Here is a 25,677-nt window from a genome sequence, read left to right on the forward strand (position 1 = left end):
TGCCCCAGCTCCAGAGGCACACGGTGTGGGTAGAGGACCTGCGACTCTGAGAGCTGATTGGCTCGGGCGGGGTCAGCCAGGGAGGCCAGCGCCGCCGAACCTGTCGGAGCTTGCAGGCCCCACACAGCCAGGCTGCAATCGGCCATGGTGCCGGCTAACTGGATTAGACGCCCCGCCACACACGCCCTGGGCCCCTCCTCGGGTCTAACCCAGTTCCTCTGCCGCAGCCCTGCCCAGCTCAGCCCGGGGGCCCCGGCCGGGCGCTGCATCCCAACACACACCTGGCCCCCAGGCCCGGGAGCCCCTTCCTGTGGAGGAATGTGGCCCGGGAGGCCCCACCCTGCCCGCCTCGCTTCCTCCCGGCCCATGGCCAGGGTCAGGGTCAGGGTGTGGCCACATGTGGCCTCAGCAGTGAGCAGGGGGCGCCTCCAAGGACACCCGCGAGCTGTGCTGCTGACCCCAAGAATCCACCCCTGGGCACCCGCGCAATTAATGTGCAATTAATGTGGGGTTGGCATCCCACGTGGGCCCCGGTTCAAGTCCACTTCCGATCCAGCTCCCTGCCAATGTGCCTGGGAAGGCAGCAGAGGATGGCCCAAGTACTCAGGTCCCTGTGCCCATGTGGGAGACCTGGAAGAAGCTTCTGGCTCCTGGCTTCGGACTGGTCCAGCTCCAGCTGTTACAGACACTTGGGAAGTGAACCAGTGGGTGGTAGACTTCTCTCTCTGTCTCTCTCTCAACTCTGTCTTTCAAATAAATAAGTAAATCTTAAAAAAAAAAAAAACAACCTCACCCTTGAACGTGACCTAGGGATCAGACGCTGCCCTGGCCCTGCCCCCCACTGCTCCTGGCCCTGGCCGGGGCTCTCTGTCTCCAGGGGTCCTTGTTCACACCCCTCCCTACAGGTCGGGGTCAAGAAGCAGGGAGGGCAGGGCAGGGAGAGGCCACCCCGCGGCCTGTGGCAGTTTCTGCCGGAAGCTGGGGTCGGATGGGACGGGCCAGGCAGGCGGCAGGCTGCAGGCGTGGGCTACAGAGGGGCCACACACAGCGCTGACCTGGCACCCAGCCTGCTGCAGGTTTCTTGACTTTGAGCTTGGCCTGCGGTTGCCTGGCAAGTGCTGGGGCAGACTCCCCCTCCCCTGCCCAGCCCCCTGGTCTACAGCCTGTGGCTGCCCAGGCCCTTGGCGCTGTCTCTGGGGTCCCCGTCTGGAGTGGCTCCGCTGTGCCCCAACTCAGGCCCTGGCTGCACGCAGGGATCCGCCGGGCCGTGAGGCCCTCGTGGCCCAACCAGGGAGGACTCGGTCTCCAGACCCGCGGCCAGGGGAGGGGGTTGGGGGTCCCCGCCGCCTCCTCGGTCCCTGCTCGCTCCACCAGAGCCGGCCGCTACGTTTGAACAAATCATCCCCGCTCCGTGGCTTCAGTCAGCACTGGCCGTCAGCCCGGCTCCTTCTGGTCACCTGGGCTCTGCTGCACCCTCCTCGCAGGGTCTGCTGGGCGGGGATCAAGCCTTGGGCTGGGCTGGGCTCCAGTCTGGGCAGGAATCGGTGTTCATCTCCTGCAGGCGCTGACGGAACCAGGATCCTGGGGTGTGGGACTGACGGCCCTGGTCCCCTGCCCTGGTCCCAAGTGGTGCCGTCCTCCTGGCTTGGGTCCCTGCCACCCACGCGGGAGACCCCGGCGGAGCTCCAGGCTCCTGGCTTCAGCCTGGCCCAGCCCTGGCCATGTGGGGAGCAAACCAGCGATGGAAGACCTCTGTGTCTCTCCCCCCGCCCTGTCAGTCTGCTTTTCACATAAATAAAATAAATCTTCAAAAATATTTTTTAAAGCCATGAATGCATGATGGTTTCAAAAACGTTTATGAAAATTGTATCATTGGGGCCGGCGCCGTGGCTCACTTGGTTAATCCTCTGCCTGCGGTGCCGGCATCCCATATGGGTGCTGGTTCTAGTCCCGGTTGCTCCTCTTCCAGTCCAGCTCTCTGCTGTGGCTCGGGAGTGCAGTGGAGGAATGCCCAAGTGCTTGGGCCCTGCACCCCATGGGAGACCAGGAGAAGCACCTGGCTCCTGCCTTCGGATCAGCGTGGTGCCGGCTGTGGTGGCCATTTGGGGGGTGAACCAACGGAAGGAAGACCTTTCTCTCTGTCTCTCTCTCTCTCGCTAACTCTGTCAAATAAATAAATAAATAAAATTTAAAAAAAGAAAATTATATTATTAAAAAAACTGCATGGATTTTTCCACATTTCAAAGAAAGAGGGTTAGCTTTCACTTCTGTGTTCCCACCAGGTTCCCCCCTGGGGAGGTGCAGCCCCTGCCCAGTCCCCGGAGCCGGGCCTTGGGGACGGGTCTGTGGCTGGATGCCCTCCTCCCCCTCCCCGCCCCCTTGATGGATCCCACGGGAGAGGAGAGGCTTCCGGAACAGCCCTGCGCTCCCAGCGGGCCGAGGAGGTCAGGGCGCCGCGGCAGCTCTACGCAGTCAGTGGGCGCTGGCGCTGTGCGGCCTGGACCCTGCACCAGCCCTCTGAGCCTGCGTGGGCTGTGTTCAGCCTCAACAGGAAGAGCCCCGCCCAGGCCCTGGCCCCCCCTTTTGTTTTCATTATGCGGCTTAGACTTTCTGCTGAACCAACCTGAGTTGAGGTGGGAACAGAGAACAAACGAGGTACCAAGGCGATCCACCTGTGACCCTCGGCCCGGGAGCCAGTGCCCCAGGCTGGAGACCCTGCCTTGGGGAGGCCACTGGGCCGGCTCCTGCTGAGTCCCTGGGCCCCGGGCGGAAGGCCCCTGTCTCTGCACCTGTGTGCACCTGCGCCAGGCGTGGGCGGCGCTCGGTCACACTGCGAAGCCCCCTCGCTGAGCGCACTCCGCTCCCAGCCTCATTACCACCGCCCAGACGACAGGAGGATAAAACAGGCAAACGCCAGGGGGCGCGCAGGGGCCGGTGCCGCAGCCGCCGCCAGAGCCCCTGCATCCCGCGTCCGTGGTGGTCCAGTCCTGGCTCCTTTGCTTCCGATCCAGCTTCCTGCGAAGGCTCCGGGAAGCGCTGGAGGAGGGCCCGAGTATCTGGACCCCTGCCCCCACGCAGGAGACGCGGACGGAGGTCAGGGCTCCCCGTGTCTCCCTGGCCCAGCCCTGGCTGTTGGGGCTTTTGGCAAGTTCACCAGGATAGGAAAGAAAGCGCTCTCGCTCTCCCCCTCTCTCCCCCCTTCTCTCTCTCTCTGTCCCTTTTAAATAAAATAAATCAATAAGCATTTTCTTAAAAGCTCACAGGAAATGGAATTAATATATAAGGGGGTTTTTTTGGGTGCAAAAAAAGTTACATCCACGCACGTGCAGTCCACGGAAAACGTTTACGTGGGGAGCGCAGGCTTCTCTGGGGGCACCAGATTTATGACTCTTTTGGTCCCATTGTCCGTGGAGAATTTGGGGAGCCCCCGGAACCATCACTCAGCGCAGGCTCCCCGAAGGGCCTCCTCAGAAGCCACCAAATGACGCCCCAGGTCCCCAAACCCTGGCCTCAAAATCCAGGCCGTGGCCTCAGGGCCCCCACCTAGAGCCAGGCTCTCAGGTCCCTAGGCCTGGGGACGCCTCGGGCACCAGCAGTGGGCAGAGCTCGGGGCCTCTGGGCACAGCCCTGGCGTCTGCCCTCCCTCGCCCGGGCCCCAGCCTCTGTCGCTGAGTGTGGCCCAGCTCCTGTCCGGCTCAGCCAGCGGGCAGTCCTCGCCAGACAACTGCTGCCTCCCCGCGCCTGGACCCCTGCTGGGCGGGCCTGGGGGGTGCCTGGCTCGCCCCCACCCCCTGCGGCTTTCAGTCTGGTCGCCCGCCGTGGCCGCCACCACCCGGGTCTCAGCGTTTTCATCCCCCTGGGCGGGAGCTCGGCCCCCTGCTGCCTTCCGGGGAAACTGCCCGCGTCCCGCGGTCCCCGGCAGCCCCCGCCCCAGAGCCCAGGAGGCGCTTCCGCTGACGGGGCGCCCGGTGGCCGCCAAGCGGCTTCAGGAGAAAGCGCCTCCTCTCCCCGCATCCCGCGCGGAGGCCCAGCCCAGGACCAGGGCTTTGCACACCTGCGCCCGGCGGGAAGGAAGCGCGCAGCGCGGGCTGCAGCCACGGGGCCGGCTCCCGCGACAGCGCCTTAGAGACGCGCCTGCACGCCGGCGCCGGCTCCTGCTCGCGCTCCGGGCCGCGGAGCGCGCCGTGGACGCCCCCGCCCGCCGGGCCCCCGCAGCGCGCGCCTGGCTTGGCGCTGCTGCCCCTTGCGCTCCGGCTGTTACTGAGTCGGAGCACAGGGAGCCACGCGCGTTTTAGGGACGGGGCCGAGGTACTGGGTGCAGGGAGAGCTGTGAGCAGGAAGCAGCGTCTGGATTTTCCCTGTTGGGCCGCTGAGGCACGAACCCCTGAGCCCGGCGAAAGCGCAGGCTGCCGGGAGAGCGCACGCGGCACGGCCCCGCCCCCACCGGCACCTCTTCACCCCCCCACCCCATTCCCGCCGGGAACGAAGGCCGCTCCTCGCCGCTTCCAGCCCTAAAATCCTACAGCCGCGCGCCTGTCTGCGGCATGTCCGCGTCCCCAGCCCGCCAGAGCCCCGGCCCAGAGCCGGGGGTGCGCCTCCTTGGGGCGGCTCGGCCCCCGCCCCTGCCTGGGGCTCAGCCTCGCGCGGCCTGCAGCCCCCGCGCAGCCTGCCCGGTTCATCTGGGTCGTTTGGAGAGGGGCAGCCAGGGCTGCGTGTTTTCTCTGGGGGCCCCGCGTGGGCCTCTGAGGGCTTCCCACCGAGAAGCCAGCTGTGACCCAGTCGGAAGGGCGGCAGTGGGAGCCAACTCTTCTCCAATGATTTTTCCCCTGGGGCGGCCGGCCCTGGGGACGCTGGCGTCCCCCGCTGGCCTGCAGACCCGCCTGGCGCCTCCCTCTCTCCCTCCCTGGCCCTCTCGTGCGAGCCCGGGCTCCCGTGGGCGTGGCAGCACTACCCTGTACCTTTCCAGGGCTGCTCCCTGCTGGGACAGGCGTCCGCCCCCCGTGGGAACCAAGGCGAGGGCGAGGGAGGCCCAGGCGTCGGCCCTCCCCACCCCCTCCCAGCTCGCCCCCGCCCCCGCCCGGTGTGCTTCGGCTGCGGCCTTGGCTGGGCGCCGTCCCGGAGAGGCTGAGTCTCCTCGTGTCGCCGAAGCCAGGCGCGTGGCGTTGCGTGGGGTCTCTTGCACCTGCAGCCGCCGTAACAGACGGGCGCCAGGCTGAGAGTGGGCGGCTAAAGGCGCTCGTGGGGGGAAACGCACTGCCTGGCGCCCTGGGGTCTGTGAGCTTAGCAGCCCGGGGCGGGGGGGGGGGGGTCATCCACCCAGGCCGCAGCGCAGCTCCGCAGCAGCGGCAGAGCCCCGCCCCTTGGGGGGATGGGCAACGCCAGCCCTGCGCGCTCACGGCGGGAGGGGCCAGCTGGGATGAGACCCCCAGGCCAGGGAGGCCGGCCAAGCGGAGCTCCAGCCCAGCCACCCCCTGCCCCGCTCCCCCAAGCCCTCCATACCCCGCCAGCCCCTGGTTCTCCCCGCCCTCGCCAGCCTACACTGCATCTAGGTCTCGTTCTGCAAGGCCGCCTGAACCCTTGCTCTGGGTTGGGTCCTCCTTGCGGGGGCCTTGCCGCAGCTCCGCCTCACAGCTGGCCCCGGGGCAGTGTGTGTTTGGGGTTCCCACGCCCCTTGTACCCTGACACCTGCTGGAGGCAGAGGGGAGGTGGGGCAGCAGCTGGGAGTGAGGATGGGGGTCTCCCGCGCCCAGCATGGCGCCTCTCCCTGGACAGACAGCTCAGGGCCGGCCGGGGCACTCTTTATTACGGGCTGTCAGAACCGCAGGCGGTGGCACACAGGCTCCAGTGGGAGCGGATTCGGCCACGGCTTCACGCCGGACTCCGAGCAGGGCGAGGTGGAGGAGGCATGGGCCGCCCCGGGCCAGAAGGGTCTCCAGGCGCCAGGCCCCGGGCAGGGGTGTGCTCCTAGCGCTGGCATGGAGGCCGCGGTCAGTCCTGGTTGCAGAGGCTGGACTGGCAGCAGGCGATGGACACGTGGGGGCCCAAGCCCAGGCTCTGCACATCCGGGCAGCCGCTGTAGCACTTCTTGGTGACCAGCGGAAGGTCTTTGAAGCTGATGGGGGCTCCTGGGTGAGGAGCAGGGGAAAGAGACAAACCACCAGGCTCCCTGAGGCTCTGAGCCCTCACCCCACCCCCAGCCCTCCTGCTCCTCTGAGCTCCCCCCAGCCGCGGGATGTATTAGGCATGTGGGCCACTAGGGGGCAGGCGTGAGCTCCACCGGCTTTCCACTCCTCTCCCACCCACTGGGTGCTCTGCCCCCACCCGGAGCTCAGACTTCCCCACCTGGGAAAGAACGGCGTGGCCGCCCCGCCCCCACCCCACTCACGAGTGGCGATGGCGACGCAGTGGGTGGTACCCCGCGGGCATCCGGCCGCATGGGAGCACCCGCCAAAGCCCTTGCACTGGTGGCACCACATGCCCTGGGCTGCAGCTGTGGACAGACAGGCACAGTCAGGGCAGGTGGCCATGCTGTGCTGCCCCTGCCCACGGCCTCAGGGGCCAGGAGAGGGGGAGGGGAAGGCCACTGCACCAAGCCAGATCCCAGGGTCCGGCTCTGTCGTCCTGTGGCCAGTGGTGCCACCGTGGACCCTGGCAGGCTCGGGCGGCACCTGCTCCCACCCCTCCCTGGCTTTGCTGATGCTGCGCCTTCTGCCTCCAAGCACCACAAGCCCCAGCACAAGGCCACCTCCTCTGAGGAGGACTCCTGGGTTTCCAGCACTGATTGGTGGGATCTCCTTTGGCACCCACCCTGACCGCAGGGGGCCTGCCCGGGGTGCCCAGGCCTGGGGCCTGCTCTTCCCAGCAGGTGGGCTTCAGCAGAGGGAGGGCCCTGGGTCACGGATGAGGCTGGGGGCTCGCAGGCCAGGGTTCTTGTGAAACGTTGGTCCCTGGCTGAGCTGGGCAGAGACAGGGACTGACCAGTGGTGGCCCCTGAGCTAACACAGGCCTTAAACTTACAGTCCCCAAGGGGCCAGTGGGTCTCGCGCCTTCAAGATGAAGCCCACACCCTGATGGCCCTGGGCAGTGCTCAGGGTCAGCGGAGAGGCCTCTGCCAGGGCAGGGGTGCCCATGGAGTGTCCCTGGGACTGGGATGGGGACCTGGGTGGGGGGTTAGAAGATTCCTGAGGTGGGCCAGGGACACAGGCGCCACCTACTGGGGGGTGGTCACCGGTGTCACCCCCATCCCCCACCCTGATGGGAAACCAAAGCTTTGCCAGGTGGGCCCTGGGGTGGCTGAGGGCCAGCTGTGGCAGGGCAGCCCCTGGAGCCCTAGGCAGGCTCGGGACCTGGGGGCCCGAGGTTGGGGGTGGGCCAGAGGAGCGGCGCCTGCTGCAGGAATTGGGTGAAGTCGCCCAAAGCAGACCAGAGCAGAGCAGGGGTCCCTGGGCCGAGGCTAAGGCCAGAGGGGGGGCGGGAGGGAGGCGGGCGGCCCCGGGACGCAGCAGTGGGGCTGAGGCTGGCAGGCAGGGATGGCGGTCACGTCCAGTCACAGGGTCACTGTGGGGCTGGGCAGGCCTGGGTGGCCCACGGGGGGAGGCAGCCATGATTGGGCCACCAGCAGAGGGCGGCAGCAGGGGCCGAGGGGCTGCGCTGGAGGCCAGGACTGGAGGGGGCACAGAGGACGGGGGACCCGGGAGGGGGCGGCCGGCCCTGACTCACCCGGCTGCAGGCTCAGGATGATGGCCAGCAGGAGCCCAGAGAGAGGCTGCATGTTCTCGGGATGAGGACGGGCCCTGGCGCCCCGACCGCGCCTTATACCCGGGCCGCCTCCACCCACCCGCGGTCTGAGTCACCGCGGCCCGGCCGGGAGCTGGGCTGGGCCCTGGCAGTATCAGGTTGCCGGCTGGGTGCCCTGCAGCCGCCAGCCCCACGTGTGAAGCAGGGCAAAGGTCAGTTCAGGGGACAGAGGCCCCCCGGGACTGCCCTGCGCAGGTGGGGGCTCTATGCAGGTGCCCCCTTGGGGGGCAGGGAAGCCAGCCCACCCCTCTTCTCGAGAGAGACACACGAGGGTGGTAGAAGCCAGCAGGTGTTCCCTGCACCCCTCCATGGACGTCCTGACCCTCCCAGGACACAGGGCGGGTACCACACCAGGGCCTGCGGGCTCATCCTGGTGGTCGCCGAGTGGCCCTGGACCGTGGATTGCCAGGCAGTGGCAGGAGGGGGCAGCAGGAGGGCCCGAGCATCAAGATGGAGCCATGGAGGGGTCAGGGCCCCAAAGCAACACCCAGGGGAACAGGGGCCATTCTGCCCAGTGCCGTGCAGGTGGTGTGGGAGCCTGGGCGGCTGGGGCCCTGCCTGGAGCTCTCTCTCCACCTGTCATGGCACCCACCTTCCCACGCCACACCTGGGGCGCCGCCCTGAGGGTGCACGGGCATCCAGCCCCAGGTCGGGGTGCCGTGGAATGCCCGGAGGCCTCACAGGAGGCTCAAAGTGTTGGGAGGCGGGGCAGAGCTCTGTCCCTGCTGTTCAGGTCTCCTCCCCTCTCTGTGTGATGGGCAGTTCTCCTTGTGGGGCGGCCCACCATCACGTGTGTACCTGTCACTCTCTCACGGTGACACAAACCTTGGTCACATATGACGCCGCCCCTTCGACTTCTGTGCAAGGCGAGAACCTGGAGCAGACGCCGAGGTGCACGGGCCCCCAGCAGTCATGGGGGGGCAGCCCTGGGGGACCTGGCCCTGCTAGACTGCATCTCAATGGGGCTGTCCAGCCAGCAGTCCAGGGGGCTGTCTGTCGCCCACCCTTCTGTCCATGGGGCTGGAGGGAGACCCTGAGACGGAGCAGGCTGGGGTCAGAAGCCAGGGCCTGGCTGGAAGCAGAGTGGGGTCCTCCTCCCTCTGTCTGAGGTTTTCCCAGGGGCTGAACTGTCCCCTCCGTGGCACCAAGGGTGATGTTCACTGAGCTCCCAAATCCTGGGCTGCTCCAACGTTGGGTGGGACTGGGGGGGGGGTGGGAAGAGCTGAGCCCTGCACCACCTAGGTTGGACGGGAGCGCAGGACCCATGGAGCTGGGGGCGCCAGAGAGGAGAGGCAAGGGCTGAGCCCAGATGCTGGGGAGGCTTAGGAGGGCAGAGACGCCCACCCACCCCACGCAGCCTCCCAGCCATCCCCCACCACCCATAAGTCCATTTGTCTATACATCCATCCATGCATCCCTCCACCCACCCACTCACTGTTCTATCCATCCACCCACAATCTCCCCATCCATTCCCCCCATCCAACCATCCATCACCCATCCATCCATCCACCCACCCACCATCTCCCCATCCATTCCCCCATCCAACCATCCATCACCCATCCATCCATCCACCCACCCACAATCTCCCCATCCATTCCCCCCATCCAACCATCCATCACCCAACCATCCACCCACCCACCCACTCACTGTTCTATCCACCCACCCACAATCTCCCATCCATTCCCCCATCCAACCATCCATCACCCATCCATCTATCACCCATCCATCATCCACCCACTCACTGTTCTATCCACCCACAATCTCCCCATCCATCCCCCCCATCCAACCATCTATCACCCATCCATCATCCACCCACTCACTGTTCTATCCACCCACAATCTCTCCATCCATTCCCCCATCCAACCATCCATCACCCATCCATCCACCCACCCACCCACTCACTGTTCTATCCACCCACAATCTCCCCATCCATTCCCCCATCCAACCATCCATCCACCCACCCACCCACTCACTCACTGTTCTATCCACCCACCCACAATCTCCCCATCCATTCCCCCCCATCCAACCATACATCACCCATCCATCATCCATCCATCCCTCCACCCACCCACTCACTGTTCTATCCACCCACAATCTCCCCATCTATTTCCCCCATCCAACCATCCATTACCCATCCATCCATCCACCCACCCACAATCTCCCCATCCATTCCCCCCATCCAACCATCCATCACCCATCCATCCACCCACCCACCCACCCACTCACTTACTGTTCTATCCACCCACAATCTCCCCATCCATTCCCCCATCCAACCATCCATCACCCATCCATCTATCACCCATCCATCATCCACCCACTCACTGTTCTATCCACCCACAATCTCCCCATCCATTCCCCCCATCCAACCATCTATCACCCATCCATCCTCCCACCCACCCACTGTTCTATCCACCCACAATCTCTCCATCCATTGCCCCCATCCAACCATCCATCCATCCACCCACCCACTCACTGTTCTATCCACCCACAATCTCCCCATCCATTCCCCCATCCAACCATCTATCACCCATCCATCCATCCACCCACCCACTGTTCTATCCACCCACAATCTCTCCATCCATTGCCCCCATCCAACCATCCATCCATCCACCCACAATCTCTCCATCCATTCCCCCATCCAACCATCCATCACCCATCCACCCACCGACCCATCCATCCATCCATCCATCCACCCACTCACTGTTCTATCCACCCACAATCTCTCCATCCATTCCCCCCATCCAACCATCCATCACCCATCCATCCACCCACCCACTCACTGTTCTATCCGCCCACAATCTCCCATCCATCCCCCCATCCAACCATCCATCACCCATCCATCCTCCCAAGCCCGCCCCCCAGTGAGGCACACTGATTCCCAGTTCTTCAGTGAGATGGCCGAGGCTCGGGCTGTGGCCGACAGCCCAGGTGGCCCGGTGCTGCAGGACCACACAGAGAACATGCTTAGAAAGTCGTGCGTGTAAAACACAGGGGGCCTCTCGATTTCTTTGTACGTGTCTCAGTTTTAGAATGACCGATAAAACACACATTCCTCGCAACAAATCAGACGCCACAGGGCGGCAGGAAGGCGCAGGCAGTGCAGCCCCACCCCTCCCCCAGCTCCCCAGGGGGCGGGACCTGCACAGGCGTGGCTGCACCCCGCAGACCACCTGCACCCCTTGCTCTGGCGCGGCTCTGCGCTGCGGGTGCCGGCCTGGCAACTCTCCAGGTCAGTGCCGCTGCTCTCTCACTCGTGGGGGACGCAGGATGCTCCGTGGCCGAGGCACGGGGCTGCCCGGAGTGTGGTTCTGCAGAGCCGGCAGCAGGCAGCCCTGTGCCCCCGCAGCCTCGGGGCTCTGGTTTCCACTGGAGAGACCTTGCCATGATCTTCGCAGCTCCTTGCCCCGTGGCGCCCGGTGCCTCTGCCTTCTCTGCCGCTGCACGGCTGCACCCCCCACCCGACACCTGGCTGGCCGCCCGGCTTCACCCTCCCAGCGTCTCACACCTCTCCATCTCATCTCCGCCTTCGAAGCTGCCCTCGGCCCAAGCTCTTGTGACTACTTAACACGAAGTATGGCAGTGACGCCCACCTTGCTGGGCCGCGTCAGTGCCAGGACCCACCTGCAGGGAGGGGCGGAGCAGCCGAGCGCGCCGACGCCCCCGGGGCCCACATCCCTGCTGCGGTGTCCACGCCGCCCCCACTGTGCCAGTTCCTGTGGCTCATGCAGGGCCACAGGCTCCCTCTAGTGGCCGCCTGCGTGCACTGCGCTAGGAGGCTGGTGCGGCCTTGCGGTGGGGGTGCCCCAGGGTGCTGGGACGGGCCGTGCAATCTCATAGGGCTTGGACCGGTCAGGAGTGAGAAGCTGCCCCCAACGCCACAGCACCCCCCAGCTCCCCGGGGGTCCCTGCCCTGAGCCCTCCCTGGGTCCACGGGTTGACCAGGCTCTTCCCAAAACACCACGGAGCGGGCAGGTGGGCGAGCCGGCTCTGGTGCCCCTCCCAGCCTGGCAGGGCCATGTTTTGGATTCACTCCGCCGTCAGGGGGCCCCGTGCGCCTCCCTCCCGCGCTGGCCTCTGACCTGAGGTTCCTGCGGGAGCTCCAGTGACCAGGCCTTCCTTCCAGCCTCCCCCGTGGAGAGGCTCACAGGGGACTGCTCACACGGCCACTGGGGTCCCTGGGGTCCCGTGTGCAGCCCCTCCCCACCTACTCTGCCACGAAGCTGTCCTCATTCTGGGAAGTCCAGTGTCCCCTCTGGTCAGGCCCCTCAAGAGCCCCCCAAGAGGCCTAACACCTTTCCCCAGGAGCCCCCTGTCCCCCCAGACGGGACCAAGTTCTCACCGTGGTCTCCAGCGGGCCTGCCCTGCTCCCGACAGGACCCGGCCTCCAGGGCTGTGCTGCGGCCTGGGCTGGGCCAGCCTGGGGGGGGTCCTAGTGGACATTGCAGCTGGGGTGCTGGTCAGGCAAGGGGCCTTGGGGCACCGACATCTCAGCTCATCTGGCCTCAGGGGGCCACTGGCCACTGGGAGGGGGGCTGGGTGGGACTGGGGTGGGGTGGGGTGGGGTCTGCGGCTGGAGAGGCTGGAAGGACCCTGGGGTCGGCCTTGGGATCCCGCCTGCTTGCCCTGCGCCCGCCCTCCCAGGATTTACCGACGGCCGTGAGCCTGCCCGAGGTCTCCCAGGGTACCTCTGCCCCCGTCTGCCCCAGGTGCGCAGGCTGAGCCCAGGCCCAGGCCCAGGCCCAGGCCCAGGCCCACCTGCCCTGCCCCCACCTGTGCACCCAGAATAGTCCTGGCCCTGGGCGGCACTCAGGCGCTGCCAAATATAGAACAGCCGCCCCCCCCCCCCCCCCGCAGCCCAGGCTCAGGCAGGGGAAGCTCAAGGGGTTTGGCAGAGCTGGGGGGGGTAGGGGAGACAAGGACTCCCCCACCCCACCCCTGCCGGATCTGATGGTTTCTGGGGCCTCAGGGCAGCCACCCCTCCCCCACCAAGGACTGCTGGGACACTGGGCCTGGCTCTGCTCCCAGGACAGCTAAAGGTGACAACAGCCTGCCCTGGGCAGCCTGGGGCCCGGGCCCTCTCCCAGGACCACCCCCAGCGTGCTCCAGCCCCTGGACATGGGCAGTAGGGTGGGGCCTCCTTCCCAAGCTGCCCAGAGGTGGGGTTTGGCCACCCCTCCCATCAGCGTTCCTCAAGCCCCCTCCCCAAGCCCAGCCAAAGCCAGAACTCTCTGGGGGGCTCCGCTGGTCGGGTAGCCTGCGGCTGGACGGGGCAGTGCGGGGTCCTCCTGCAAAAGTTCTGGGTGCTGGGTGTGGCTGATGGATGGTGGAGAGGCCGGAGGCGGGCAGGCATCAGGGGCGGGGGTGGGCCTGGGTCTCAGAGCCCCGCCAGCCCGGCCCTAGAGCAGAGCCCAGAGGCTGGCCAGCAGCGCGGGGAGCAGGGCCAGGGCGCCGGGGCCCGCGAGGCCAGCGCGGTTGCAGAGGTCGTACTGGCAGCAGGAGGTGGTGGACGCGTGCTTGGAGTAGCCGTCGTACACGGTCTCGAAGCAGCTGGGCACGCAGGACTTGCTCACCTTCATCTTGGTGGGCGTGTAGTCTGGGGGCAGACGGGGCAGGGATCACCCGCCGGAGCTCCCAGAGAGGGTGCCGGTGGCCGCAGCCTGCCCCACCCCCACCCCCCTGCTCGGGACCACCAGGCTCCCAGACTCACAGGTGCGTGTGGTCATGCAGTAGGTAACCATGGCTGGGCAGCGCATGGGGTTGAAGCAGTTGTCTCCGTGGTAGGCACACACATGGCAGTCCAGGGCCTGGGCTGGGGCAGGCGTGGGGTCACCGAGCATCCAGCCAGACCCCCCCCCCACGCCGGAGGGCAGAGCAGCGGGGAGAAGGGGGCAGCTGGGGAGCCTGGCTCCCCCCCCCGCCCCCCTCCACCTTACCCAGAGGGAGGCCCAGCAGGGCCACTACCACCAGGGTGAGCAGGGGCGCCATGGCTGGGGGCAGACAGCAGCTGGTCCTCACGCCCACTAGGCTGCGGCTGGGGCGGGCACAGAGCCGGGAGAGGGCCCGGCTGCTCCCAGAGCTCCTGGCAGCCCTGGAAGAGGGGACAGAGACACACCCGTGGTCAGTGGTGGGTGCGGGGGACGGGGCAGGGGGTTTGGGTGGGCAGAGGGGCAGCCCAGCCCGTGGGTGGCAGGGAAGATTCCCTAGGGAGGGGATCCAGCAGGACGCACCAAGCAGAGGCCAGGCCACCGGGTTTGCCGCAGAGCCTGGAGTGAGGCCCAGGGGCTCTGCTACACGCCCAGCGGTGGGCAGCGCATAGGGGACGCTGTGGGCGCTGGGAACGCCGCTGAGATGTGGCCCTTACCCAGGGAGTGCAGGTACAGAGCCCTCCACCCCACCAAGAGCCCTGGCGCCGGCGGCAGGCCGGGCCGGTGCGCCACCGCTGCTGCGCCCCTTGGCGCCTGGGCAGCTCTGGCAGAGCCCTGCCTGGGGCGGGGGGCGGGGGGGGGGTCTCAGGCCCCCCGCTGTGGGCGCCCCTAGGATTCATCTGGGCTGAGGACTCTGGGGCGAGAGGAAGGGGAACTTCCCAGTGGTGATCTCCCAGGAGGATCGGCTCTGACCCCCAACACCCGCCTTCCACCGCACCCTCCCGGAGCCCCGCCCTGAAGACTGCGGACCCCGGCACCGAGCCGGTGACCTCGCCCGTGACCTTGGCCGCCTGAAGCCCCGCAGAGCCCGGAACTCACGCGCAGCCGCTCGCCGGTCCCTGCCTCGGGCGGAACGCGCGTCAGGCCCGGCTTCCCGCAGCGCCCACGCCGCAGTGCTGGTTCGGTGAGCTTTGGGGCCGCAACCAGGAGGCGCAGCGCGAGCTCCCCGCAGGCCCCGCCCCGTACATGCCCCTAGGCCGTCAGCCACCGCCCCAGGGAGCCTCAGGCCCCGCCCCAGACACGCCCACTCACCGCCCCCAGGCCCCAGGCGGCGCGGGAGCTCGCTGCAGGCCCCGCCCTGGCCCCGCCCCTTCTTCTCTCCCAGGCAGTCAGCGCGGGCCTGGTCGCCTCAGGCCCCGCCCCGGCCCCGCCCCCGGCCGGCGCGTCTCCCACGCGCGGAGGCCGCGGCCTCTGCCTCCGTGTCCGCACCGCCCACCCGCGCTCGGCGCCCACCGCACGCAGCCCCGCCCCGGCGGCGCGCGTGCGCAGAGGTCGGGGTCTGGACCGCGGGGTTCGGGCACCGCGGCCCACAGCGGCCTTGCGGGTCCCAGCTGGCTCGCGGCGCCTCCTCCGCCGTCCGCCGGGGTTACCGCTGTAGCTTTAAATGACTTTAAATGTTTCGTTTCAGGCAAAAGTTGTACTTTTTTTTAATTTTTTCCCTCGAGTGAGTAAGCGTTCCCTTCAGTTCCAAAGCTCGCGGTCATTCCGGCGCGGTGCGGGGCCCGGGACGCTGAGTCCCCGTCAGGGGGAGGGGTCCATCAGGGGGAGGAGGGCGTCAATCACGGGGCGGGGGTCCCTCAGGGGGAGGAGGGGGTCTGTCACGGGCGGGGGTCCGTCAGGGGGAGGAAGGGGTCCGGTCACGGGGAGGCGGGGGTGCATCACGGGCGAGGGTCGTCACGGGCAGGGGGGTCAGTCAGGGGGAGGACGGGGTCTGTCACGGGCGGGGGTCCGTCACGGGCAGGGGGGTCAGTCAGGGGGAGGAAGGGGTCTGTCACGGGCAGGGTGTGTGTGGCCAGCAGGGCGGCAGGCGCAGGCTGTGACACTAAAGCGTGCCCACGCAGGCGCGTGTCGCTTTCTTGCGGCGTTGCTGAGTGGCGGCGGGCGGTGCCCCCCACCCGGGCTCCCTTTTCCTGGCTGTGCCTTGGAGGGGCTGCGCAGAGACCGGGGAAGAACCATGGGATGGGGCAGGAGGCGGTTGTGCGACTGGGAGCAGGGGACAGGACAGGGGCTGGGCTCCAGCCCGCCCAAGGCCCCCTTGGAGGGCTGAATAGCCTAACTGTCCTGGAGCAAGGCTGCAGGCCAAAGGAAAACCCATCCAGTTAAATGCATCAACAGGCATGGGCGGGGGAGGGGGGGAGAGGGAGAGAAAGGAAGAGAGAGAGAGAGTGGGAGGGAGGGAGGGAGGGAGAGAAAGAAAGAGAGGGAAAGAGAGAGAGGGAGGGAGTGGGGGGAGAGAGGCAGTACTCACAGAGCCAGGCTAGAAGTGGCTGGGGGCAGACTGAGTCAGGGCTTATTAGCCGTGTGCTGTTCCACAGGTTCCGGAAGGCAGAGGAGAGCGTGGACAGCGAGGACAGCGAGGATGGACAGCGGGCAGGGGAGGGACTAACAGACACAAATCAGAGTCCCCGGGTGAGCAGCGGGGTTTGCCAGGCCAGACCCGGAGGAAAGACCAGTGAGCGGTGACACTGCTGGACGGGGCTGCCGGGGCCCTGTCCCCCACGACAGACGGGCCTGCTGAGGAGCAGGGAGGCAGCAGACAGGCAAAATTTACACGCAAAGTGGGGGGACTCGGGGAATGTGGGGGACTCGGGGGAGGCAGGGGGACTCCGGGTGAAGTGGGGGGACTCGGGGGAGGTGGGATACTGGGGGGGGACACAGGCAGGTGGGGGGACTCGGAGGGCAGGTGGGCAAGCTGGAGAGACAGCCTCTCTCCAAGGTTCAGGTCCACCCTTTGTGCCATCTGGGCTGGCCCACAGGGAGAGGTGTCTGGGGCGGAGCCTACTTACTTATTTAAAAGGGGTGGAGTTGGGGGTGTGGCCTGCTGCTGCAGTTTCCTGGCCCTCTGTTTGGAACTTTAGTGTCCTGGTGGCAGGTGCGTGATGGTGATGGGAACGGGTGTGTCCATCGTGGTTTTGCTGTGAGGACCTTGTGGTGAGCTAGAGTTCGTGCCGGGACACAGCCGGCAGCCTGCTGGAGGTTTCCGTGCTGCTCAGGGTGTTTTTTTGGGGGGGGCAGTGAGGAGGGGCTGCAGGGAGGTGCTGGTGACCCCAGCCTCCGTCAGACCCCAGGGCGCGGAGGACTGGACGGACGCCCGGAGAGCGGAGCTGGGCTAACTTCGAGGCCCTCGTTTCTGACAGTGGAGGCCTGGAGGGCGGGAGACGTTGCAGGGGAAGGACGTGCTGTCCAGAGAGACAGTGGCCGAGACATGTTACATTTTTTAAAAAAGATTTTCCTTGTTTATTTGAGAGGCAGAGTCTCAGAGAGAGAGAGAGAGAAAGAGAGAGGTCTTCCATCTGCTGGTTCACTCCCCAGATGGCCGCAACAGCCGGAGCTGAGCTGATCTGAAGCCAGGAGCTTCTTCCGGGTCTCCCATGTGGGTGCAGGGACCCAAGCACTTGGGCCATCCTCTACTGCTTTCCCAGGCCACAGCAGAGAGCTGGATTGGAAGAGGAGCAGCCGGGACTAGAACCAGCACCCATATGGGATGTCGGCACTGCAGGCAGTGGCTTTACCCGCTACGCCGCACTGGTGCAAACTGGAAGTTCCCGTGAGGTGTGGTGGGAGAGACTGGAGCGCAGCCCCCTCTGCTGCCGCGGGGGACACCGCTGGCTGTGACGCTGCCAGCCCGGCAGCACTGGTGGCGACACTGCCCTGGCGTGGTTTGATCAGGATGCCAATCGTGAGCCCCAGGTCTTACCTGCACTTCTGAGCGACTGGCTAGGAACGGGGTCCCCAGGCCCCCTGCTCAGGTGCAGTTAATTCGCTAGATCAAGTGCCGGCCTCAGGGACGCGCTGAGCGGGCGGCGGAAGGCTCAGGACTCTGTCCCCCTGCAGCTGCCGCCAGGGCCGCTGGCCGGGCCGAGCCGTGGAGGCCATCAGCACTGCCCGTGGGACAGCAGCGTCCTGTGGCCGGCCTCGGGACAGCTGGACGCAGCCACCGCGCTCCTCACTCGCCTTCCTCCTCAGCTCCTCCGCCCCGCAGAGCAGCGGTGAGGACCCCAGCGCCCGCCCCAGCTCTCGCCCCTGGGTTCCGGCCGGCCACCTGGGAGATCCGGATTCAGTGCTGCAGCCCCAGCCGGGCCCCAGTCTCGGTGGGCATCGCGGGAGCGCACCAGCGGCTCGGAGCGCTCCCTGTCTCTCTGCTTCTCAGATAAACACAAGTTTAGGAAGTCCTGCACAATCCCAGCCTCAGACAGGGCTCTGTTTCCCAAATTGCCAACTCTCAGGAAAGTTCTTGGACAGCGTCTGAACTAACACGGTCAGCAGGGGGCGTGGCGCTTCCCAGGAGGCTCAGGCACCGCCCCCAGGGACCTGGGCAGGTCCAGCTGTCAAACTCCGGGAATCCCCGCCTCCTGGGTGTCCACAGGAGTCCTCAGGGCATGTGACGACTCATCGTTGGTCACCAGCTCCATCTTCTGCCCAGAGTCTGGGGGGGCGCTGAGAGTCGGAACCCCCCAGCCCTGGTTACCAGCCCCTTCCGGAAGCCACCTCTGAGCCTAGACCACCCACCTGCCAGGCCCACGTGCTGAGGAGTTGCGTGGCAGGAAATGACAGAGGCCAGGTGTGTTTCACAACACCGCGCGTGGGCGCCGGGAGCCCAGTGAATCCCAAGCGCGGGAAGCAGGAAGCCCCCTGCAAAGCGGGGTAGAATCAACCCACGGGAGCGTGGGTGCTGGCGTTCTGCGTGTACCCGCAGAGGGCGATGGCGGCATACTTCTCTCCAGCAACAACGCACGCACACACAACCAAACCCACAGGGCCACAGCCACACTGTCAACGTAGTCACCTGTGAAAGAGGCAGGTGATGCCAGAAGATGATTGATTGGCGTAGAAGCAGTGGTTACATCCTGGAACGTCTGGCAAACATGCGAGTAACTTGTTAGACAATAGTAGACGACAGAGCCGGAGGGGGGCTGGAAGTAGCTTGTGATACATTTAGTGCGCTGCTTTTGAGACAATGCAGTTTCTTGCAGGTTGGCTGTAGAAAGTTAACAATGTGTGCTGAAACACCCAGTTAACGACCAGATGGAGAGAAAGAAGAATAGGAAAAACCGAAGCGCCAGCAAGGGTAGAAGGACGAAGTTCGTCCTGTTGAAGGACAGGCAGCAGAGGAAGGGGGGCCGGGGCCCCTGGAAAAGAGGCTGCAGGAGAACCCAGCCCGGCGGCCGTGGCGCCTGTGGCCAAACGCCTCCGCCCAATCCCAGAGACTGGTGGAGAGGTCAAGGACAGGAGGAACTGAGAAGCCCACTGGGAGGAACGCGAGTGGGGGAGGCTGGAGGTCAGGGCTGGGGAAAGACTCCGGCACTGGAGCGAGGCGGGACGCAGCCGGCTGGCCAGCGGGGATGTGGCCACCCCAGTGTCTGCACAGCCGAGCTCCAGGGTACACGGACGGCTGAGGGAACTGCCCAGGGCAGCCAGAGCCGCGAGCGCGCCCCTTTTGGGGGCTACTGGTGCCGGGCCCGGGGTGGAGGGGGGTTCCCGGCTCTGGCTCCCGATTCCAGGTTCCCGGGGGGCGGCGGCCACGGCTCAGGTTGTTGGTTCCCAGCTACCCGCGTGGGCCTGGTTGAGTTCCGGCTCCTGGTTTCGGTTCTCACTGTGGTGGTTCTCCATGGAAACAGCACTCTCTGTCATTTATATCCCCCCACCCTGCCGCCTCTAAAGCCAGTAAATAAAAGTTGTAAAGAATCCGTGAGCGTCAGAGCTGGGCAGTGCTGCTGAACACCCCCACTGATGTCTGTAGAACAGCACCGCCCAGGGAGGAGCACACGGGGCCGGCACCTTGGCACAGCCTGCATCCCGTATGGGCACCGGTTCGAGTCCTGGCTGCTCCACTCCCGATCCAGCTCTCTGCTGTGGCCTGGGAAAGCAGGAGAGGATGGCCCAGGTCCTTGAGCCCCCGCGCCTGCGTGGGAGACCCGGAAGAAGCTCCTGGCTCCTGGCTGGATTGGCGCAGCTCCGGCCATTGTGATTGTTCTCGAATAAAATAAATCTTAAAAAAAGAAGAAGAAAAGTCCCCAAACCCCGGCGTGAGCATCAGCCCTCAGAAGCGAGAACAGGTCGGAGGAGGTGACGGCGACTGGGAGCTCAGGGAGCCGACGGAGCAGCGCGGCCGCCGTGCTCTGGGACTGAGCCCGGCTCCTCAGGAGCAGCGGGGCGCCGGGACTGCCGCCGGTCGCGCAGAGCAGCGTGGTGGCCGCCGCGAGTCCCGTGGCTGCTTTCCCTCAGCTCGGCGTAGAAATAAGAAGCCGGCAACCTTTGATTCGACAGAAAAGAGACTCTGATGGGCAGGGGACAGGAAAGCGTGTGGTGGAGAGGAGAGCAGGGAGTGCCGAGAAGGACGCTGGCCTTGAGGCAGGACGTTGGGTCATTCTGGGGGGTGGGTGCCCGTGGGACAGGAGTGGGGCTCACATGCCTATGTTGATTGGCTCGGGGCTCATGGAGGTAGCGGGGGTCTCCTGGAGAGGGCTCAGCCCCCTCCTCTGCCAGCTCTGGGTGACAGATCTAAACCACAAGGTCACCCAGGCAGCCAGGTCTCCTGGAGCCGCTCCGACCCCCCACCCCACCCCGGGACGCGGCCCCTTCCCCTGCCGGCTCTGGGTGGGAGACTGCCCCCACCTGGAGGTGAGATCTAAAGCCGCAAGGTCGCCCAGGCAGCATGAGAAGCTGTTAGTGGGGGAGGCGCTTTCCCATCACAGCTGGCGGCCTGCTTGTGGAGACATTGCACCTGCGTCCGAGGGGCCCCCAGCCCCAGCCCCACTGGATGGCCTCAGCGGCCCCTCCCCAGCCACTAGCCCCTGTGGGGTGCTGCAGAGGAATGGGGGTCCTGGAGTGGCCATGCGGGGGCCCCTCATGCCGGCCGGGTGTGCCAGGCTGTGCAGAGCAGCCGAGCCCCCTCTCAGAACAGAGCCACCCTGGAAAGACCCTCTGTCTGCAGACGGAGACAGAAGAGTGTCCTGGCCTTGGGCTTTGGCAGGGGTGGGGGGAGGACACCTCCTTCAGGGGCACCAGGGAATGAGGGGCAGGGCTGGGTGGCCCTGTGACGTCAGGGTGCCCCACCCCCCCTTGCAGCCCAAGCCTGGGGCTGCTGCCTTGGGTGGGTCCTCCATGGGGTGGGGTCCCACGGGTCTAAAATGTTCAAGGGGCTGCCCGCTAGGATCATGGGGCGGCCGCCAGGGGCTGGGGACAGGGACACTCAGAGGCCGAGGGTGGGCCAGAGCTGGGCTGTGTGACAGTCACCGAACATCAGAACCAGGCCAGAGTCGCTTGTGTCAAAACTAGGGAAGCGACCTAAGTTGTCCCTAAGCAGTGGGTTCTCACGCTGTCTGACAGTGGCCATCAGGACATTGGCAGGCCGGTCCTGGCCCGGGGTGTGGCCATCACTAAAGCAGCAGGCCATGCCCTCACCTGGGGGTGTGGCCATCAGGAGAGTGGCAGGCCACGCCCTCTCCCAGGGGTGTGGCCATCAAGAGAGTGGCAGGCCATTCCCTCACCCAGGGGCGTGGCCGTCACTGGACTGGCAGGCCCTCCCTGGCCTGGGGGTGTGGCCATCAGGAGAGTGGCAGGCCACGCCCTCACCCAGGGGCGTGGCCGTCACTGGACGGGCAGGCCATGTCCCGCCAGGAGGCCACTGCACCCTGAGATTGAGAGCACCGCTGTGTGAACTGGACGCAGCCGTGGTCTGGCGGCCTCGTGCTGACGTCAGCCTGGTTGCTGGTCCCTGGGGCCCAGGGCTGCTGGTTCAGTGTCTGAGGTCATCCTTCTAATTGTTGCCCTTAAAGCTGAACCTGCCTCCTTGGATGCACCGGTTTCCTCCAGTCTACTCCAGTTTGCTCCGGCCGCGCGTTGCCACGGCAGCGCTCTGCTGTCCCCGACCATTCGGCGTTCTCACCGGGAGGACTGCTGCCCTCGGACCTTCCTGCTGCTTAGGTTGCTGCCTGGGGACTGGGACCGTCCCTGGCATGGCCGGGGCTCCCTGAGCCGAGCCGCTGGCTCCCTCCTGACCACTCCGTGCCTCACGTAGCCCTCGTCCGGTCTCGGCCTGGAGAAGCCCTGGGCCCATCACACAGGCTCTGTCGGCCTGGAGCCTGGTGGCCCAACCCAGCTTCCTGACGCGGGACGGGCACGCAGCGTCCTCCTTCTGCAGGCTGGGCGGGGCCGTCGCCCTCCTGTGGAAACGGGGAAGCGAGACCTCGCCAGCGGTGTTCATGGATCAGGGCAGGTGCAGGCCTAGGCGCCACCCGCAGGCCCCTCCCCCGGCTCCTCGCCCAAGTCGCCCCACCTCCCCTCCCCCTCTAAGCGTCCTCTGCTCCCTCCTGCACGCCTGCCCCTCCCTAACTTCCTCCCTGCCCTGGAGCTGCCTGAACTTTGTGGTTGTTATCTGCAAGCTGCTTGTATGAGCTGGTTACAGCCGGTTGCCAGTAACTTTCCACTCAGCATTTTGCACTGAAGATGGGCCAGCGGATGTTTCCTTACAGCCCCCCCCCCCCCCCAGGTGGCTGCTCCTCTCCCCCACCTGGATCCCTGCACCAGCCATGGGGTAGGCAGGGCCACTCCCATGCTCCCGGTCCGGGCACCCCGCTCTGCTCTTCCAACTCCCACTCCCAGGTCCAGGCTGGCTGCCCCAGCGGGGAAAGGTGGCCAGCGCTGGGCTGAGCGGCCTTAGCCAGGGAGTTGTCTCCCAGTGACTAGCTCTCGGCGGCCGCCAGGGGGCGCGCTGGCCCCAGACCCGGTTGTGGGAATGTTCCGGGCGCAGAGGACTCCGGACAGTGGACAGGGGCAGCCTCGTGGGGGCTGGAGGCGGGAGGCTGAGTGTCTGGCTCAGCATGGCCTGGTCAGGACGAGGATCCACCCGGCCAGACCTGGGGAGGCCAGGCTCACCCCGACCAAGTGCTAGCCCGGGGCAGGGCCTCCCCAAGTCTCCCTGCTCATCTACGGCTGTGTCGGCCCGGAGGCCGGACTCCGCAAGCTGAGCCTCCCGCCGGCGGCTGCTCCCTCCACTCCCGCTGGGGGCGCAGATGCTGCTGCCATCCCAGGGCCTCGCAGGCCAGACCCTCGCTGCTGAGCCCGTGAGGCCAGAACCGGTGCAGGCGGCAGACGGAGCGGGACCGGTGGCAAGACTGAGCTGTGCGGGGGCTGCTTGCCTGGGCCCGGGCTGGGCGCCTCCTCCGTCACCCGCCCTCCCAGCTCCCGCGGAGCCAGGGCCCAGAGGCTGGGCCTCCCAGCACCCTCAGTCATGCCCCGCCCCAGCGCCTCCCAGTGAGCTCCGGCCCCGTGGGTGGCCTCTGCTGGCTGCTGGGCTTGCTGTGGGCAGCTGCGGGGGCCCCTCTGCAGGCGATCGGACAAGGGTCTCGGGGCTGCGGCTGGAGGGGCTCCTCGCTGCCCAGTGCTCCCACGCCAGCCTCAGCCACGAGCACTGCCAGCTCCGCCCCGGCAGGGTCCTGGCTCCTCCGACAGCAGCCGCGCTCTGCCAGGACTGGCCCAGACGCTCAAGGCTTAGGGGGTCCTATAGGGCCGAGAACCCCCTCCTCCCCAGAACAGCACAGACACAACCACACCGGTTTAACATCATTTATTTCCGTGAAGTTTCAAGTAGAAAAAATAAAGAGAAACCTAACAGGATGACTGGGTCCCCCACTCTCCAGGCGGCTGGGGGTGGGGGTGGGGCGGGGGCTGCCTCCTCTTGTCCCGGGGCAGGGGCTGCTCTCCAGGTCCTGGTCCCAGAGTCCTGGGGTCTTCCAGGGGAGGGCGGCCAGCACCCACTCACGGCGAGGGAGGGGGCTGTGGACACCCGGGGAAAGGGGGGAGGGGGCTGGGTCACAGGTTGGGGGCCCAGAGCAGGGCGAGGAGGCCGAGGGCCAGCGTGGGGCCGAGGAGGGCGCTGCCGTGCCAGGCACGGCCGGGCGCGGCACTGTTCAGCCTCTCGTTGCACAGGTCGCCCTGGCAGCAGTAGGTGGCCGTGGTGCCGCTGCTGACCTGGCCCTGCATGGTGTGCGAGGCGGTGCAGGACTCCACGCAGTCCTTGGTCACCAGGTTCCCTGACAGCGGCTCCACTGCACAGAGCGGGGACGGTCAGGCACCGAGCTCACGGCCACGGCAGCCCCTCCCACCGCCGCCCGCCCGCCCGCCCGCCTCACCTCTGGTCATGGTTCTGCAGTAGCGGGCGCTGCTGGAGCAGGGCTGGGGCTGCTTGCAGTTGGTGGTGCTGGAACACACGTGGCAGCGCAGGGCCAGAGCTGGCGGGAAGGGTGGGGTCTCAGCTGGGGCTGTGCCCACCGCCCACGGAGCCCCTTCAGGACAGAACCCCCGGCCGCCCCGCCTGCGCCAGTCCCTCCTGTCCCGTGCTCAGCCCCGGGAGCCATCCTGGAGGCGGTGTCCTGAGCTGGGGTAACTGCTGGTGTGTTGGAGACCCTTCCCCGGGGAGCCTCGGGACGCCTCCTGTCCCCAGGCCGGCGGCCGTGTCCTCCGAGCCTCCGATTCCCTGGTCGCCCCTGAGACTCTCAGGCGGCCGCACCCAGGGAAGACGCGGGGCCACGGGGCCGCACTTGGAATTGTCTGGCAGAGTCCGGATTCTCGGAGTCTGAACGTCAGCAGCCAGGCTTCTGGTGCTTAGCAACTGCCGGCCGCCCCCAGCCTGCCTGGGCCCCGGGGGCCCCCGCGCTGCCAAAGCCGCCCACCCGGCCCGGGCCCAGCCCCTCACCTGGCGCCGTGGCCACGGCCAGGGCGACAAGGAGCAGCAGGACCGTCTTCATGCCGGGCGCTGTGTGGGAGCAGTGGGGCCCCTCCTCTCCGGAGACCTTATATAGCAGGGCCCTGCCGTGGGAGGGGCTGCTGGCGTCAGCCTGCACCCACGAGCCCAGCTCACACCTGGCCTGGCCACCCGGGGGCCTTCTGTCCCAGCGGCCTCCCAGGGGCCTGCCCTTCCGCCAGTTGTGGACAGAGGCCTGGCTGCCCGGGCCCTGCAGCTGTGTGCTGCTGTCTCCATCTTTCCCCAGGCTGTCCCTGGCCCCCCACCCCACCCCGGCTGCTGCCTTGTGCCGGAAGCTGCTGCTGGGGGTGGAGGTAGGACCCGCAAGGACCTGGCTCTGCCCCTGCCCTGTTGGGCCTGGCGGACAGCGAGCTCAGGATCAGATCAGAGAGAGACCGGGGGTCCCTGCCGCCCAACCACCTGCACCCAAGGGGATGAGGACGGGCAGGGTGGGGCCCATGGAGGACAGTGGCCTGTGCCGGCCCAACGCTCCAGGGAGCCCTGTGGACTCCAGGGCTGGTCAGACCCGGGCTCCAGACCCCCAGCCCTCCCTTGTACCCTGTCCTGGGCGAGCCAGCACCTGTGCCGGGCTCCCTTGCCAAGCGGGGTAAAGTTAACAGCCCCGGGCTCTCCCTGAAGCAGCTGCCAGGCCAGCGCTGGTGGTGCCTTCTGGGACCCGTGAGGGCTATGGGCAGAAGCCCCCGGGGCAGCTCAGCCTGAGAGCCAGAGGCACCCTCAGCTCCAGCCCCAGGCCTGCCTGGCACAGGGGAGGGTGATTCTGGGACCCCTGGGAAGCAGAGTGTGGGCGGGTGGCAGCGGGGTTTAGAGGGAGGTGGCAGCTGCGGGTGACTCACTGGGGCCAGGGCCATGGGAGCCGCTGGAAAAGCGGGTTTGGAATTCCTGCCGGGCCCAGTGGCGCCTGAGGGTCCGGGGTGCTGAGTAGACTGGGAGTGGAGGTCTGGGCGTGGGGCCTGGTGGGGGAGGGGCCCCGGCATCCCCCTGGCCGGGGAGGCTGCGCCAGGTGCGGAGCTGAGGGCAGCTGGGTTCCAGTGGGGTCCGGGGCGGCTGCCCACAAGGCCGTGCGCAGTCTGTCCCCGGCAGGTTCCCAGCCGGTGCGTGAACCACGGCTCCGCTGCAGGAGGAAGTGGGAGATTCGAGGGCAGGGATCGGCGGGGCTCCTGGGCAGTTCAGTCAGGGAGGGCTGGGGTTCGA

The 25,677-nt window shown here is 66.8% G+C and overlaps 3 protein-coding genes across 3 annotated transcripts; all 3 read right to left on the reverse strand.

The window, feature by feature from the left end:
• Positions 1–5,782: 5,782 nt before the first annotated feature.
• On the reverse strand, positions 5,783–7,890 carry SLURP2 (secreted LY6/PLAUR domain containing 2). Its single transcript, XM_051831002.2, has 3 exons — positions 7,720–7,890; positions 6,386–6,490; positions 5,783–6,125 (listed from the first exon to the last, which is right to left on the reverse strand). Exons 1-3 carry the CDS (start codon positions 7,769–7,771, stop codon positions 5,989–5,991), a joined length of 294 nt encoding a protein of 97 aa, XP_051686962.1. The 5' UTR covers positions 7,772–7,890; the 3' UTR covers positions 5,783–5,988.
• A 2,910-nt stretch (positions 7,891–10,800) lies between these two features.
• Positions 10,801–14,678, reverse strand: LYNX1 (Ly6/neurotoxin 1). Its single transcript, XM_051831001.2, has 4 exons — positions 14,541–14,678; positions 13,731–13,885; positions 13,505–13,606; positions 10,801–13,390 (listed from the first exon to the last, which is right to left on the reverse strand). The coding sequence occupies exons 2-4, from the start codon at positions 13,780–13,782 to the stop codon at positions 13,194–13,196; spliced, it is 351 nt and encodes a 116-aa protein (XP_051686961.1). The 5' UTR covers positions 13,783–13,885; positions 14,541–14,678; the 3' UTR covers positions 10,801–13,193.
• Positions 14,679–23,274: 8,596 nt separating this feature from the next.
• On the reverse strand, positions 23,275–24,549 carry LY6D (lymphocyte antigen 6 family member D). The gene is made up of 3 exons (XM_051831003.2): positions 24,418–24,549; positions 23,855–23,953; positions 23,275–23,770 (listed from the first exon to the last, which is right to left on the reverse strand). Exons 1-3 carry the CDS (start codon positions 24,467–24,469, stop codon positions 23,535–23,537), a joined length of 387 nt encoding a protein of 128 aa, XP_051686963.2. The 5' UTR covers positions 24,470–24,549; the 3' UTR covers positions 23,275–23,534.
• Between the last annotated feature and the right edge of the window lie 1,128 nt (positions 24,550–25,677).

This window comes from Oryctolagus cuniculus, chromosome 6 (genome assembly GCF_964237555.1).
Source record: "Oryctolagus cuniculus chromosome 6, mOryCun1.1, whole genome shotgun sequence".
Classification (NCBI taxonomy): domain Eukaryota; kingdom Metazoa; phylum Chordata; class Mammalia; order Lagomorpha; family Leporidae; genus Oryctolagus; species Oryctolagus cuniculus.